The sequence below is a fragment of the Pollachius pollachius genome (genome assembly GCF_949987615.1).
Source record: "Pollachius pollachius genome assembly, chromosome: 2".
In the NCBI taxonomy this organism is placed as follows: Eukaryota; Metazoa; Chordata; class Actinopteri; order Gadiformes; family Gadidae; genus Pollachius; species Pollachius pollachius.
In genome coordinates, this window is record NC_136935.1 from 44,549,799 (window position 1) to 44,566,690 (window position 16,892).

At 40.1% G+C, this 16,892-nt stretch overlaps 1 protein-coding gene across 1 annotated transcript in view; it reads left to right on the forward strand.

Annotated features, from left to right (window-relative positions):
• Positions 1-7,317, forward strand: part of LOC307071375 (complement C3-like) — a gene marked incomplete at both ends in the record, with an annotated part of 36,000 nt that extends 28,683 nt beyond the window's left edge. The window contains 11 exons of the mRNA XM_079730357.1: positions 387-449; positions 678-762; positions 1,775-1,823; positions 2,692-2,782; positions 2,860-2,949; positions 3,047-3,149; positions 4,334-4,423; positions 4,627-4,713; positions 4,825-4,908; positions 6,572-6,710; positions 7,179-7,317. Of these exons, the coding sequence (XP_079586483.1) occupies positions 387-449; positions 678-762; positions 1,775-1,823; positions 2,692-2,782; positions 2,860-2,949; positions 3,047-3,149; positions 4,334-4,423; positions 4,627-4,713; positions 4,825-4,908; positions 6,572-6,710; positions 7,179-7,317 (1,020 nt within the window). The remainder of the gene's footprint in view (positions 1-386; positions 450-677; positions 763-1,774; positions 1,824-2,691; positions 2,783-2,859; positions 2,950-3,046; positions 3,150-4,333; positions 4,424-4,626; positions 4,714-4,824; positions 4,909-6,571; positions 6,711-7,178) is intronic.
• Positions 7,318-16,892: the final 9,575 nt, after the last annotated feature.

Genomic DNA, 16,892 nt, shown 5'->3' on the forward strand with positions numbered 1-16,892 from the left:
GCTGGAAGGCCATTCACTGCTGCATACCTTCAGAATCAACAATGAAAACGCCTGTCAAACTAGAACAATTAAGGTAGGCATACATTGGCAAATTATGAATTGTTATCACTGCTGGCAAAGAATGGTGAACCTCTGTAGAAGATCTTAACTCGATTGGTAACGTCAGTGATGCTACGTTCATATTTTCTATCATTCTATCTATACAGCAGCAGAACAAGAAAACTAAAAAACAATATAAAATGACGAGTAAACGTGCAATAGCATTCAATCAAATGTTAGTATATTTATACAGTGTTGTATGTGCTGCATTAAGCAATCTTTTTCTCTGTGAGGACATTTGACGTGTGTGTGTGTGTGTGTGTGTATATATGTCTGAATTTTAACAGTACAATGGCCTTAACAAGCAAGTGAACGTCACTGCCACGGGTACCGGAGAAGCTACTGTCTCAGTGCGTATTTTTATATTTATGTTGACATATTCACTATTTGTTTAATTTTATTTCCATTACGAGGTACGTATTATGTGCAAATATTTGTTAAATGAATCCCACATGGATTAAAGGGATAGGGTTATACAGTAAATCATTGGAATTGCTGTTTCAGCATTGAGATGTAGTTGTTGGATGTATAAATAAATATTGAGAACTGAGTGTCCTGTACCCTGTTTTTTTCAACAGGTAGTGTCAGTGTATTATGCAATAGCTGCGAACGATCAAGCAAATGACTGTGCTAAATTTGAACTGAATGTGACACTTTCCCAAGGTAAACTCGTCAATGTCTGGCATTCAGTATTGTTACCTAGCTTTGCCGGTGCTGAGCAACCTCCGGTTCTGATTTTACGGCTAGCCCTGGTTTATTCCATACATCAGGAAGGATCAAAACCGACCCGACGTTGTCGATCAGACTCAGCACCCACTCCTAGCCTAGACTAGTTTTAAACGAAGGCCGAGCATACACTTCACTATTTCAGAGCAGAATTGCGACGCAGACTGGTTTTACAGATCGGGAGGAACCCGCAATGTCGCAAACTCTGATTTGTTAATATCGTGTGAGAGGGTCAAAAAGTCCCGATAATTGCATCACCGTCGCCCCGATCCGGTCTACGACATCCAATTATTTTCAAACATGTTTGATCATTTCGGGCCTGTGTATGCATGCGTGTGTGCATTCCCTAATCTAAAAGCCATAGGGAATGCTTTTAGATTAGGGCAGGGCCACAGAAATATATATATATATATATATATATTTTTATAGTTACAAAAAATAACTGAATGTGGCATAGGTGGTTTTCAACAGTTGACAAAACATCTCTTTACATCCAGAACTGGCAACTGATTTCAAATCAGCCATATAAGTTTGCAATCATTTCTTGTGGGCTGATTATAAAACAGCTCTCGTGGCATCCGTCTTGTTGACAAATCATGGTCCTTTTAAGATAAGGTGCTGTAAATGTGTTACATATAGCTCCTTAAAGGGACGATAGCGGCAATCATAACATTGGAGTCATCAGGTGGGCAGTTTCCTCACAGAAGTGTCATTTGTAGGTCCTCAATAACTGGGGGCTCAATGGTAACCCCTTATGTCCCAGGTGCGCCCCCTCTGCCTTTACCAATTCTGCTGGTTCATGGTGTTTTGCAGCTCCATTGATATCCCCCTCGCTAGCTGATCCAGTAGCTACTGCAGCATCCCGGGTTGGGGGTTACATTATACATGTATCTCTTTTCTTTTTTTCATTCTAGCATTTTAATGTTCTGTTCATGCTCTTGTCTTCCAGGAGCAGAAGTGGATGACCTAAACACATATTTGCTTAAAATAGAGGTCTTGTAAGTAGACAACATGAAATATAACACATGTCAACTGTGTTTTTTATTACTTTTCACATTTCACATGTACAAAAAATATCTGAAAATTCTGAAATCAAATCAATCAATCGTTTGTTCAAATCATGAACAAACTTTCTTTTTCCAACCCTAAATGATGTCTTACCTAAACTGATAATCCATTGTTTGGGCACCATTTTGCAACTGAACATGGTGATTACCATCATTGTATAGTAGCTAAGAGGATTTAAACTAAATGAGTAAATAGCCTTTAATCAGTAAACACGTTGTCCGTCAGCAAATGGCCGTATTTTTCAATTGCAATTGTTTTGGCTTGATTTCATTGAATTATATTTGCCCTAACCTTTCAGTAGAGGAATCAAGTTTCAAAATTGTACAATGGTTTCTCATGACATCTACCTGTTAGCTTCTAATCAAATTTATATTTTCAATTTTGCATTGGATTATTGATTTATTTGGAGATTTTGCCTAAACCTACCTCTAATAAAACCTCCCTGTCATATGTAGAAAAGTTTGAATATTGCCAATATTTTTGAATGAATTATTGACCAAGTTACTCATCAGATGTGCTATTGCCCTATAGTACCATAGGGCTACCAAGAGGTCATGCACTAGGTGGTATTGAATCTTAAGAAATTAAATCTTCCACTTATGCTGTATTCTAGCTATTGGTCCATCTATTGGTCCTGCATAATTAATAAGCATAGCCATTGGTCTCCCAGCATTTCATGTTGAGTTAAATGTGTTTTCCTTTTTAATGAGTGCTCTTTAGCAGAGGGCCAATGCCCATATTAGTTTGGGCTCTTGACATGGATTCATGGATCAATATATATCATAACACTTCTTGCAGGTATAAGGATATGGACAAAGATGCAGGCATGACCATCTTGGATATTGGTTTGCTTACTGGTTACACCCCTGATGTAGACAATCTCAACCAAGTGAGTACAGTTTTGTATTTGTTAAACAATGACAAGACCTGTGAATACATTTCATTTACCTGTTTGTGTGCCTGTAGTTGTCGAAAAACAAGAACAGAACGATCAGAAAGTATGAAATGGACAAAGTGCTGTCAGAGAAAGGTTCCCTTATCCTTTACCTGGACAAGGTAGGCCACTTAACTTTCCCCATTCTGCAACAGAACACCCAGATTTCTCCCATCTACATAACTACCTAGTTACAACCTTTCTGTTTGCCATCTTCAGGTGTCTCACACACAGCCAGAGGAAGTGGTTTTCAATATCAGACAGACAATGAAAGTTGGTGTCTTACAACCAGCAACTGTATCTGTCTATGAGTACTATAATGGTGAGCACGAAAAATCCTGTTCCTTGATGAATATGTGCAAAGTTGGGATCTCTTGAAAAACTTCCACTACGTATAAAGTAGCTGAGACGGTTGTGTGCCATGCCTTTAGCAACAGATTTTGTTTATCAAAATACAATCTAGTTTGAACAAGGGTTGTAGAATCCACATATTCCTCTTGTGTAAACAGGGCCTATATTATAGCATCCATCTTTGAACATAACTATTTATTATCATAGTTATTTAATGGTAATAGTTATTTCAATGTTGTCATTTATGTATTTGTATGCCAGATTGTTTTTTATATATGTTAACGAAGCCATGTTTCAACTCAGTGGCATCTAACAGAATGGACTTGGCAGAAATGTAATATAACTAGAGTTTTCACGCACGTGTTGTGCGCGCTTAACCTCTAGTAGTAATTAACAGGGGTAATTGTTCAAAAACATAACGTCTTACCTGGGCGAGTGTCGCTGCGGTGTGTGCGCGTGCGTGTGGTCTTACCTGCGCGTGTGCCGATGGCGGAGCTGTTAAACATCTTACGTGTGTGTGTGTGTGTGTGTTTGTGCGCTTCTGTGTATGTGTCGCTGCCTTTGTGTTGACGTGCAGTATGTGCGCGTGCTTGTGTGTGTGTAGTGTGTGCGTTTCCGTGTATGTTTGTGCACATGTGCGTGCTTGCGGTGTATATATGCGTTCGCTCTTGGCACATGCGCACCTGAGTAACTTGAGTAACTGGTGCGACAGGCCTGCTATTATAGTAGTAAGATATTCAGCAGTATCTTTAATCAGTGTACATCCCATTACAATGTGACCTGTGAATGGGCCCTTTATATCCAGTGACCGGGTTCTCCATGTGGCACTGCTATTATTCTACAGTAGCACAGAAATTACAAAAGGCTCCAGAGAGGATCCTTTTATTTCTTTCTCATAAATCTATGGCTTATATTTTTACAGACTAAATAATACAATTTATAAATCAGACACAATAAGGGAGGTACCCACTGGTACCTCACAGGCCAAAACAGGCCTCCGTAGCTCCTCCTACACATTGGAGAGGAGCGGTGGGAGGGGGATATTCAATTGGTATCAATCTGCAACTTCACAGCTCGATACCACTAAAACAGAACTTCACCTTTAAAACATGTTTTCCCAATAACAAAAACTGCCTTTTGTTTTTTTCCTTGCAGAGAAACCTTGTGTGAAATTCTATCATCCAGCTCGGGAAGATGGAAAACTACTTCAACTCTGTCGAGGGGATCTATGCAAATGTGCTGAAGGTAAAAAAAAAAGGTCTTATTTACCCCCAATAACCTCCCGCTTCACAGGAGCAATTACAAGTACATGGCTTGATTTAATGAGCAACTTTGCTAGCCATCCAGCAGAACCTTTCAAACAACTGGTTATATTAGAATACCTAATGGACACACACATGTCATTTCACATAAAGCTGAATATCTTTGTACTGAATTTGTTTTTCCAGAGGAATGCAGTATGCAGAAGAAGGGTGAAATCGGCAATACCGAACGAAATGAGAAGGCCTGTGATGCTGACGGAAATATAAATTATGGTAATTTGGTAGTTTATGTTAATGTATGTTTGAATAATAAAAACATATACATGTGCTTGGGGGGGAGGGGGAGACCAGAATATCAACAGTTTGCTACCCCTCTGTTCTCAGTGTATAAAGTTAACATTGAAGGCTATGACAATCACCAAACCACCGATTTTTACAAGATGTGGATAGTGCAGGTGATCAAGGAAGGTACGTCTTTATCTCCTTTTTACTACAAGATTTGAATTGTGGAGCTCGATGCCGCTTGCCCTATTGCCATTTAAAAAATATGAGACTTTTAACACAGACACGTTCCCTGTGCTTTTCCAAATTACATGCAGAAAGAAATGTTGTAGTGGCACGTCACTCATTAGCAATGAGATAGTTGTCCCCAGCAATTTGGAGTCAGTCAAAGTCAATTGCAAATGCGGCACATGACTTTCCATTTACATGTGATTTTGAGCCTAGCGCTTAACCTAGTAAAATTGACACTGTGAATACATTTTTTAAGCTATTGACCCCTAACATTGCACACTTTTTAAGGGGGATGACCCCCATGTGCCTACTTAGTATCGAGGCCCTGGCTTATTGGAAGTTGGATTGTGAATAATTGATTATTCCTTTCCCAGATTTAATCACAAATGTCCTTATAGCATGTTGACCAAATATCGTTTTTATATTTTCTCTGTACTGTAGCAGAAAACAGAGCTGATTTCTAGGCGTTCCATTTAGTTTGGTCAGCAAACAAGTTGGCCGGATTATCTCACTAGGCTGCTGTTCAGCCGGCAGCCAGGGTTTATGGAACTCTCGTGTGGACGTGTGGAGCTCTGTCTGGGCAGTGGTTGACTGAGGCGCCCGGGAGAAAGTTGAGCTTTTCAGCCGCACAATTAGGGCTGGGTATTGTCAAGGACTTTGCGATACGATACGTATGATACACTGGTCACGATGCGATATATCGCGTATCGCGATATATCACGATGTATTGCGATATTCCACATACACAAATTGAGTCAAAACAACTTCATTCAAAACTTCCTTTCCATGAACTGCATTGATTTACAATGCACGAAAGCCATACGTCTGCAAAACATGTGAAATCAGCTTCCAGTCCTCACTGATGTGGTGTGACGAGATCGTAACATACGACTTAGTGGCTGTGGACGTCCAGCCATCACTCGTAAGGGCCACTCTTTCGGCTAAGCCAAGAGATGTTTTTATTGCTTGCTTCACCTCTTCACACATCCTGGGCACAGCTACCTCCGTAATGTGTTTGCGAGTTTGGATTATATAGCGCGGTTCCATAGTGCTCACCATATGCCTGAAGCAACTGTTCTCAACCACGCAATAAGGGCGCAAATCTTCACATATAAAATGCATGACCGACTCCATTATCTTCTGAGCTCTAGATGAGGTGGATGGAAGATTATTACTCTCCGTATTAAACGTTGTTTGAATCGCGGTCCGTTGCTGCTGCTGTGACGTTGCTGTGTCGTCCTTGGGGTGTCTTGTTAAGTGGGCTCATAAGTTTGTTGTGTTGCCTGAGAACTTTACAGCAGTGTTACAAAGTTTGCAAACTGCATTTGATTTATCCAGATCCCAACTCTCGAGTTTGCTTTTAAAGCCGAAGTGCACTCACACATCGGATTTGTATAGGGAAGGGGCAGCTCTAATGCTATCCTCGCTGTTAGCCATGTTGTTTGTAGCTAAGCCATAAACATGAGAAGAAGGATTCAAGCCGATTCCAGTTCTCACTCTGTCACACATGCGACACCTACTGGAGCGGAGTTCGATTTCACGTTTACAACAAAGAATTACCTTGAAAGCAATGTGTTTATTTCTCAGTTGCTGTTTTGTTTTGCTTATTCCTTCACAGGATCTTCTGATAAATCTCCATTGGGTAAACAACGCATCTTCCTTGGTTACTCCCATTGCAGAGAGTCTATAGATCTGAGCCCTGGCAAGAGCTATCTCATCATGGGCACATTGGATAATACAGAGAAAATTGACGATGAGTATGTTTTGTGTTTTTATTTGTTTTAGACATTAATGGAATTTGAATGGTTAACCTGGTTGAAATGTATTGAGCGTTAGCCGAGGTGTTTTCAACAATGTGTTCAATAACATGTGCAGCTACGAGAGTTAACCAAAAGAGGAAGGTGGTCCCCACATATATATTATTAATTGAATCTATTCTGTTGAGCTTTTTTCCTGCAGTAGCTAGTCACCATAACTGCTTTTGTTGAACCATATGTTGTCCCCAAAATATTTGCGATAGCTATATTATAATTTCAATACAATTTTGTGCCACTGATATAACTGAAGCACAAGACAACTGCGGAGAGTGGCTCATAATTTGAAATGTACTCAATAAATAAATTAAAAGATTGCATCCTCATGCACACCATTGCAGCAGCAGTGCCCATTACCTAACATATGCATTAGACAGAAATATTAAAGCTTTCCACTTTCCTTCCTTTTAGGTATTGGTATGTGCTAGGGGAGACGACATGGATAGAATACTGGCCAACAGAATCAGAGTGTGCTGAAGAATTTCAAAATACCTGTCAAGGCCTGGAAGAGCTAGTTTTTACATTTGAATATGAAGGATGTGGGGATTAGTGTGAAGCCCAGGCAACAGAATCTGTGATCTGCTTTTCAATGCGAATATGACCAAATTATTTCTGTACTTGATTAAGTGTATTGATGGAGATATTGTGTTTCAAAGCTTTCGATTTCTTCTGTGATATAAATTAAATAGTATCCGGTTAAATCATATCAGATAATTTTGTTAAATTGGGTGAACTTAGTTGACTTGGCGATGAATAACAAAGTTAAATACCGAACCTATCTGGATCTGCTTTTAATTGAACATAATTCCTAGTCAGACTCAATAGGGTATTATTGAATACTGCTATGGGTTCATTTTTGGTATAACTAATTTCCAGGATTATGAAATGGACTAATAAATTGACACAATAAAAAAAGATGTTAACAGTGGATTTTCATGTAATCTATCTGAATAAAGACAAGTCATGATGAAACCAATTGGATTATATTATTCAGCCTATGCTACACTACGCAACATGCTGTAAAGTTTCCCTGTGTTTCCCTGTTCAATAATTAAAATAGGCTATCACCCTCAGAAAATTGGTAACAAAAACGAAACTGTTGCGATACAACTGCAGACCTTCATGTTATTAAAAGCAACCTATTTTCACTTAGTGCATTGCAAGTAAACTGCCTTGTAGCGCCGACTGCTATTGACATGAATGATCAAAACATATAACAGATAATTGATAATTATAGGTCCATGATTGTAGTTTACCACTTTGGATGGAGTCAGAACACTGTTGAGAAACATCAATAGGCTGTTACCTCCACAATGGCCTACAACTTGAACAGTGTCCATCCTTTTGTGATCGGTAAAACAGTTCTCGCTGGTGAGAGCCATAAACAATAAACCTTGGTGCGAATACATTTGTCATCTTTTTCGCAAAAGGAAACTACATTGTGTGTGTTCAGTCCATGTCAACTTAATGATTTGTAATTGAATTGTTTGAAAAAAATCAAAACCAACAATCAAGTTCAATTCAAAAGGACCCTACCATGCGAGTCGTGAGTCAGTGCTTTCTATCGTGGCTAATTATATTAACGTTGTCGAGAGGCAATTTTAATATAATATCCTTTTGCCCCTATTATTTACTTGGCAAGAAAGAAATGTTTCAGAATGACCACTATTTGACTGTCAAGGTTGAACTAAGGATGGAGATCTGCAGTTAGACACTTCTGGACCTGTCTAGTAAACATTAAAATGTTTACTAGAGCACCAAATCTTTGACAAGAGCATAAAGTTCTTCATAGATCTAGCCTTTTAATTTTGCACTCAAATTGCACCAGACTGATGCATTTAATGAATATGAATTAAGTCAAGAGCAGTAGCAGTAGAACAGAATCATAGTGCATAGGTATACAACTGCATGTCATGATCCGCCCCTGGTTTTCTCATTCACCTGCCTGCCACCCTGATCACTCCCAATTAACCCAACCACCTTCACCTGTGTTTCCCCTATATCAGTCCTTTCCTCCCAAACATTCCCTGCCAGATTGTCTCTTGTGTTTCACAGTGCTTTCCCGCGATTCTAATCCTGACCTATACCACCTATCCTGCCTGCTCTCTGATCCCTGCCTGCCTGACTCTTCTGCCGGTTCCTGTTCCCCGCCTGTCTGACTATCCTGCCTGCTCCTGATCCCCGCCTGTCTGACTATTCTGCCGGTTCCTGATCCCCGCCTGTCTGACTATCCTGCCTGCTCCTGATCCCCGCCTGTCTGACTATCCTGCCTGCTCCTGATCCCCGCCTGTCTGACTATCCTGCCTGCTCCTGATCCCCGCCTGTCTGACTATTCTGCCGGTTCCTGATCCCCGCCTGTCTGACTATCCTGCCTGCTCCTGATCCCCGCCTGTCTGACTATCCTGCCTGCTCCTGATCCCCGCCTGTCTGACTATTCTGCCTGCCGATCCTGAATCCGAATAAACGATTGACACTGTTCCACGCTCTTCGCCAGTCTGTGCACTTGGGTTCAGCCAAACACCCACGTTACACTGCAACTGAGACCAATGAGAGTGAAAAGACTGAACTCGTGAAAAACATATTATAAAAAATATATATATTTAATTTTAGTATGAGTATTAACAACAAAGAACTGTTCACAATGCTAGATACAAATGTATAATGTACACCAAACAGTCTACTGCTTCACAGGAGCACAACAACCTTGCTTGATTTAATTAGTAATCTAACTATCCTTGTCTTTTGTCATTTTGTCTTTCCAAAGGAATGCAGCATGCAGAAAAAGGGTGAAATCAGCAAGAAGGAATGAATCGAGAAGGCCTGTGATCCTGAAGCAAGAATAGATTATGGTCAGAATGTGTGTTTTAGTTTTTGTATGTATGCAAGTGAGAGAGATACCAAGGGTCAAGCAGGATAAATGTGTGCAACCCCTCTGTCCTTAGTGTATAAAGTTACGATGGAATGCTATGAAGACCAGAACTCCACTGATGTTTATAAGATGCGGATAAATCAGGTGATCAAGGAAGGTAAGCATTTGCTGCTTTAAACTTCAAGATCGTTCAACAGCCAGAGTATATCTGCTGCTCCTGAGATTCACATAATTGGCTCTAAATCTCACAATTCATATAATAACAAATGCTTCTTCTGTTTTGCCCATCTACATACAGGATCATTTATCACGGAAGGGAGTTTGTAATGATTAATTCTGGGACCACTTTTCAAGTACGTAAACTCCAGCAAGAGAGTGGACGCAGACACAGGGAACAGTTCTTGTTGATTCAATGATCTGCATCAAAACAGACTACTCTTCAGCACAATGTTCAAATATTGCATGAATAGCGAATCAATTACTGAAGGATGATTGAATGAATCAAGGGATAAATTTATGTTTCTGGAAGATAGAAGAAATGAATAATTATTGCTATATTTAAATGCCAAACACACCAGGCTTTAGTACCCATAGCAAAAGTGCCATGAATGTAAGATAACATACTGTAGATGGCTAATAGAATAGCTTAACTAGCATTCCACACACCTAAACTCGTTGTGCTATAACAAAATCGCCACAGCGGCGAGACAGAGTGACGGAATATCATTGTAATATGCCGACAGATGCAGGCATATGGTGCGTTCAGATCAAAAAAGATGGGGCAGTGTGAATCCCTACAAAGTCAATGCGAAGACGCGTTTAGAGGCGAATATTTCGCCAGAGAAATCTGCGGCACGAATTGATGAATGGTGCAGTGCAAACACCTTGGTTCACGCCGATTTCATGTGATTCTACTCGCGTGTACATTTCGCTCGAATTGAAATACTTGACCTTTTACGCAAATTTCGCCGTCCTCCCATTGACTTCCATTGTAAATAATTATATTTTAAAAGTAGAATATCTTAAGAGGTTTAAAATATTTTAAAGATTTGAATGGAAGAGTGCTATTCTAGTCTAATCTGAACATTTTAAAATTGGAATGGAGTCTATAGGTGAAAGGATAAGAAAGGAATAAAACTTAAGAACAATAGTTGAGCGCTGCATGCAGCAGTCACCTAATTATCTATAGCATAATACGCCAAGGCTGCTCCCCGCTAATTCCTTCTGCTTCATGTGAAACTATTTGGCTGCTCCGCTGCTTTTATGGAGGATGAGTGAGAACGATTTCCAAAATAATGCTGTCCCTAAAGGACATACTCAAAGTGTTACGTAGTCATTACATTGTGTGCTGCCCGATTAGTTCCATTCAAATTTTGAAGTACTACCATAGGCAGGCTATATAAATAAATGTAAAACTGTATACACTTCCTTTGCATGCTAGTATTTTAATTTAAATGTAATCATCCCACTGAAACATTTATAAAATTGTTTCCATGTGTGCTTAACTTCTTAAAAAAAAATCACAATAAAAAAAATAATAAAATGGTGCTTTGTGAAACTTAAATACATTTTCCAGTTCTCTGCTAAAACACTGCTATTTTTACTGGGGGACATCAAAACCTGCTCACCCTAAACACCCTAGGTTTTTTGCCACATACTTGCATGCTTTAACCCATCATTTACCCATCATTTTGAAGTGTATTATTCTAGGTTTCAAACATATCAAACTTAAGACCATAACCTGGAATGAACCCTATTCCTATGAAATTTGATCTAAAAAATAAGATTAAAATTAAATAAAATTACAGATCAAAATGTAGTTCTATATAATGAGATACAGATTAGATAGAAATGTGCCATCTGATAACATGATGATTATTTGTGGCAGTATCAATGACAAATGTGTTTTTCCCTTTTACTTTTATACCCAGGCATGAGTATGTGCTATGGGAGAAGACATGGATAGAGTACTGGCCAACTGACTAAAGTATAGACGTACCTGTGGGAAATAACACCCAGGCCACCAAATCTGTGATTTGCCTTCAGCTCTGTAAATTTGTCTTTTTGATATCTAGTTATGCATGATACAATCATTATAACCTATAGCTGTAAAGTGTGCGTTAAGTTCAGTCTAGCCATTGTCCCAATCTGAATGTTAATTAAAACAGATAATATCAGCACTTGCTTTAGTGTAATTGTTATGTTAGGTTCTGTGTTAGGCTGTGGCCCATATCTAAATGCCCTCATATACTTTTGCTACATGGAAGACAGTATTTGAAAGCTACTTGACAATAACCAATGCAACCAACTATGCATGGAACAATGCTTTTCATAAGGCCCTATGAAATGCATCATTTTCTCTGGACTGAGGACACCCTTTTACGGTCTTCCAAACGCAACTGGGCCCATAGTTATAAAGCCTCTCAGTTACTCCTAAGAACTGCGCTAAAAGTAAATTTAGGACAAAGGATATCCACAGCTTAATGTAGGACCTTGAAGTACATTCTCGAGGTTCCTGCACGGGCCCGTTTCTTGCTATGACGTTGCCTTGGTTTCCTACAGGTTTATGATTTGCATTTTTTCCTACAACAGTGGCGGCTGGCCAACACAGATACGGATATTATTATTGTGAATTATTGTTTATAGCCTTTAAAGTTTTAAGGCTATAAGAAATAACAGTAATATAACAAGTTACAATAATAATAGATTCATAAATAATTAATAAAACATGTAATTAAGTAATGATTACTTATTTGATTAATTTTGTGTTGAGAATGCACAGTAACGTGTAATATATTAAATATAAAGCATTACATTTAGGGCAAAATGACATGTTCATCCCCTCCCTCTCCATATCTATTCTGAGCCGAAAGAAACATCGCCTGGTCAGTGCAGCAGCGCAGCCAATAGCTGACACAAGATATGCACATAGCAACATCAATTAAGCCAATCAGCATCCTCAAATCTGAATCAGTTTAAGGGCTCTAAGCAGAGTCAGTTGGTGGTGGAGTAGGGACACCTGACGCCAGGGGATGGACTGGGACAAAAATTTGGCCCGGGACTTTGGGATGGAGAGGCCTCTAATGAGACAGAATTTTGCCACTGTGTAAAATAATAAAAACTATTCCTTACCCGTGGATATGTGCATTGCAAATACATGTCAATGTTGGGATGTGCTTGTGGTTTGTGAAGATAACAGGCAAATATTTTATAAGCAATCTTGTCCATGTACAACATCTTAGAAATTGGGTTGCATGTTCCTAGAAAGGTAAATCAAGGGTGAAAAGGTTCAAAATAGTGCAAGATGAAAGTATTTTAGTGGAGTGAAAAAAGTGGGAGGCATAAATAGTCATATCTAGCAGCATACAACGACGATGTCACATTGTTTGCCCCTCACTGCTGGATAATGCTCCACAAAAATCACAAATCAAGCTTTTTTTTTAATGTTTGCAATGACCAATGAGAAAAATGGCTCTGTCAGTCTCTGGCCAGGTATATAATTAGGGGCCATGTGACATTTCAGAGTGATAAGTCAAGCCGTTGAGGAGAAAAATGAGGACACACACACGGACGTTGCATCTCGTAAACACCAACTAACTAACTAACTTCAGAGGGAGGTAAACGGGAAGTAAGTGCCCAGCCTGAGATCAGATTTGACAGGTCGCGGAGCAGTCTAAGTTGGGAGGGGCCGTTCGGCCACTCGCTTTGCACCCATACACTGTGTTTAAAAGTTATCCCCCTCTAAATTGACAGTAACCTAATACATCGGCTCTGTTTTACCGCCAGGCTACAGCTCCGTTTCGCGCAGTTTGCAAATATCCTGCAGGCCAGCCAAGTCACGGCTTACTCTACTTTTGTATTTTTTTTATTGATTATTATTTTGTGAATTGAAAAATGACCGCCAGCCTACTCGGCCTGAATAAAATATAATATTAATAGTAATACTATAAGTGTCAGAGAAGCTTTACCCTCTCTCGGACATGGACATCAAAATAAACGGCTGCCCAGACAGAGCTCCACACATCCAGACACCTCGCCACCGGTGTCGGCACAATACCCACGTCCTAGTGAGGTACACCTATCGCTACGGTGTGTGGTGAATTTCATACATGATCGCTTATTATAACACTCATAACAGTTAAACAACGATGGTACTAAAAAAGTATCATGAAGTTGGCATGGGTCGTTATCAAGGGGATAACACCCCCCCCCTTCCCTAAAGCTATCGGCCCGAAAGGCATTTTTTTAATCACATAGTGTTCGGATTCCGTCTGAAACAGTGACTTTACTGGGTCTTTAATGAGGGTCGCTCATTAAAGCCCTCATTAATGCCGGCGATTAATGCCGGCAATTTATTTTTTCTTAGCATACCTTAAACACGTATAAAAACTGCATATAACACTGGAAGGGAAAAGCCGAAAAAGCATAATATCCACCCCTTTAAATTGTGACGAATTTAATGGACGAAATAAAGGTTGTGGAAGGAGGCCGGATATTAGTAGAATAATTTGGCTTTGTTTTTTCTTTGGTCTATTTTGAATCTTTCAAAGTGTTTGAGATTCTATTGTTTTATATCATATTTATTAATATTTATTGATTTCTATTAAATTGTGAATCACTTTATGGACAAAGCAAAGGTTGTGCAAGGATGATATATGTTTTTAGAACAATAATAATCATGTCTTTATTATATATTTTTTCAAAACAATTTAAATTGTACGGTGGCGCTGAGCATTCACAAAAAAAAAAAAAGTAAGTTTCACACCGTTAGCACACCAGGATCTCGTAATTACGAGAAAAGATCTCGTAATTACGACATCAGGATCTCGTAATTATGAGAAAAGATCTAGTATTTACGACATCAGGATCTCGAAATTACGAGAAAAGATCTCGTAATTACGAGATATTTTCTCGTAATTACGACATCAGGATCACCCCTCTCATTCATCAATAACATGGATGGCTGGCTGCAGGACGGCAACGATGACGCTATCCGACGCTATTGTATTTTATTTCTTGCTCGGATTGAGGCATTGGGAAATATTGATGTTCCTTAAAAGTGAGGAGGGCATTTATATGAGTATGTCAACATTGCGCAGACATCTGAAGTCATTGGGACTGTTCAGGAGAAAAGCCAAGTCGGACGTGCTACAAGTGGCTCTCTTCCTGCACGAGCAGTTGAACCAGTACGGGATGCTTCACGGATACAAATTTATGCATCTGAAATGCATCCAAGCAGGCTTGGTAGTTACTCAAACAACGATAAGGCACCTGCTCTTAATCCTAGATCCTCGAGGAGTACAACTGAGGAAACGGAATCGTCTAAGACGTCGTCTTTACATAAACCCAGGTCCAAACTTTTTGTGGCTCGTCGATTCATACGACAAACTTAAACCCTATGGCATATGTATTAATGGTGCTGTCGATGGATTTTCCCGTATGGTCATATGGCTACATGCTTACACAACAAATAGAAATCCCCGTGTTATTGCTTGCCTCGTAATTACGAGATCCTGATTTCGTAGTTACGAGATCTTTTCTCGTAATTACGACATCAGGATCTCGTAATTACGAGATCCTGATGTCGTAATTACGAGATCTTTTCTCGTAATTACGAGATCCTGGTGTGCTAACGGTGTGAAACTTACTTCTTTTTTTTGTGAATGCTCAGCGCCACTGTATAAAAGTTACATTTCCTCCAACATTAAAAAAATAGTCTTGTCTTGATAATGAAAGTACCTTTACCTAGTTCCCTAATGAGCCCTTCCAAGAATGTTGAATATCAAAAGTATATCCAATATGAAACTTACTTTACCTCGGTGGTTCTGTTTCTATATAGCCAGTAGTTGAAGCACTTGCATACAATTTGTAATGTAATACAGTTGTATCATATTTAATAACATTTCAGTTTCAAAGTGTGACCTTATTCCTGTAACATAATACTATCCGCCATACAATCCCAAACTGCTGCTAGATCGTTTGCAGGCGATCAATAATCTTTTGTTTGGTTCGACGGTTTGATTATTGTTTTTTAAGACACACATATATATATATAGACCCATTAGACCTACTGACCCACTACTAGAACCACTAGACCTACTGACCCATTACTAGACTCACTAGACCCACTACTAGACCTACTGACCCACTACTGACCCATTAGACCTACTGACCCACTACTAGACCTACTGACCCATTAGACCTACTGACCCACTACTAGAACCACTAGACCTACTGACCCACTACTAGACCTGCTGACCCATTACTAGACTCACTAGACCTACTGACCCATTAGACCTACTGACCCATTACTAGACTCACTAGACCTACTGACCCACTACTGACCCATTAGACCTACTGACCCACTACTAGAACCACTAGACCTACTGACCCATTACTAGACTCACTAGACCCACTACTAGACCTACTGACCCACTACTGACCCATTAGACCTACTGACCCACTACTAGACCTACTGACCCATTAGACCTACTGACCCACTACTAGACCTACTGACCCAGAACTAGACCCACTAGACCTACTGACCCACTACTAGAACCACTAGACCTACTGACCCACTACTAGACTCACTAGACCTACTGACCCACTACTAGACCTACTGACCCACTACTAGACCTACTGACCCACTACTGACCCATTAGACCTACTGACCCACTACTAGACCTACTGACCCACTACTAGACCTACTGACCCACTACTAGACTCACTAGACCCACTCCTAGACTCACTAGACCTACTGAACCACTACTAGACCTACTGACCCACTACTAGACCTACTGACCCACTACTAGACTCACTAGACCCACTACTAGACCTACTGACCCACTACTGACCCATTAGACCTACTGACCCACTACTAGACCTACTGACCCACTACTAGACGTACTGACCCACTACTAGACCTACTGACCCACTACTAGACCCACTAGACCTACTGACCCAGAACTAGACCCACTAGACCTACTGACCCACTACAGGACAGTTAGCCAATTGGGTTTCTATCTGGGGGTGTACCCAGTAGGGTTTCTATCTGGGGGTGTACCCATAGGGCTTCTATCTGGGGGTGTACCCATAGGGTTTCTGTCTGGGACTGTACCCATAGGGTTTCTATCTGGGGGTGTACCCAGTAGAGTTTCTATCTGGGGGTGTACCCATAGGGCTTCTATCTGGGGGTGTACCCATAGGGTTTCTGTCTGGGGCTGTACCCATAGGGTTTCTATCTGGGGGTGTACCCG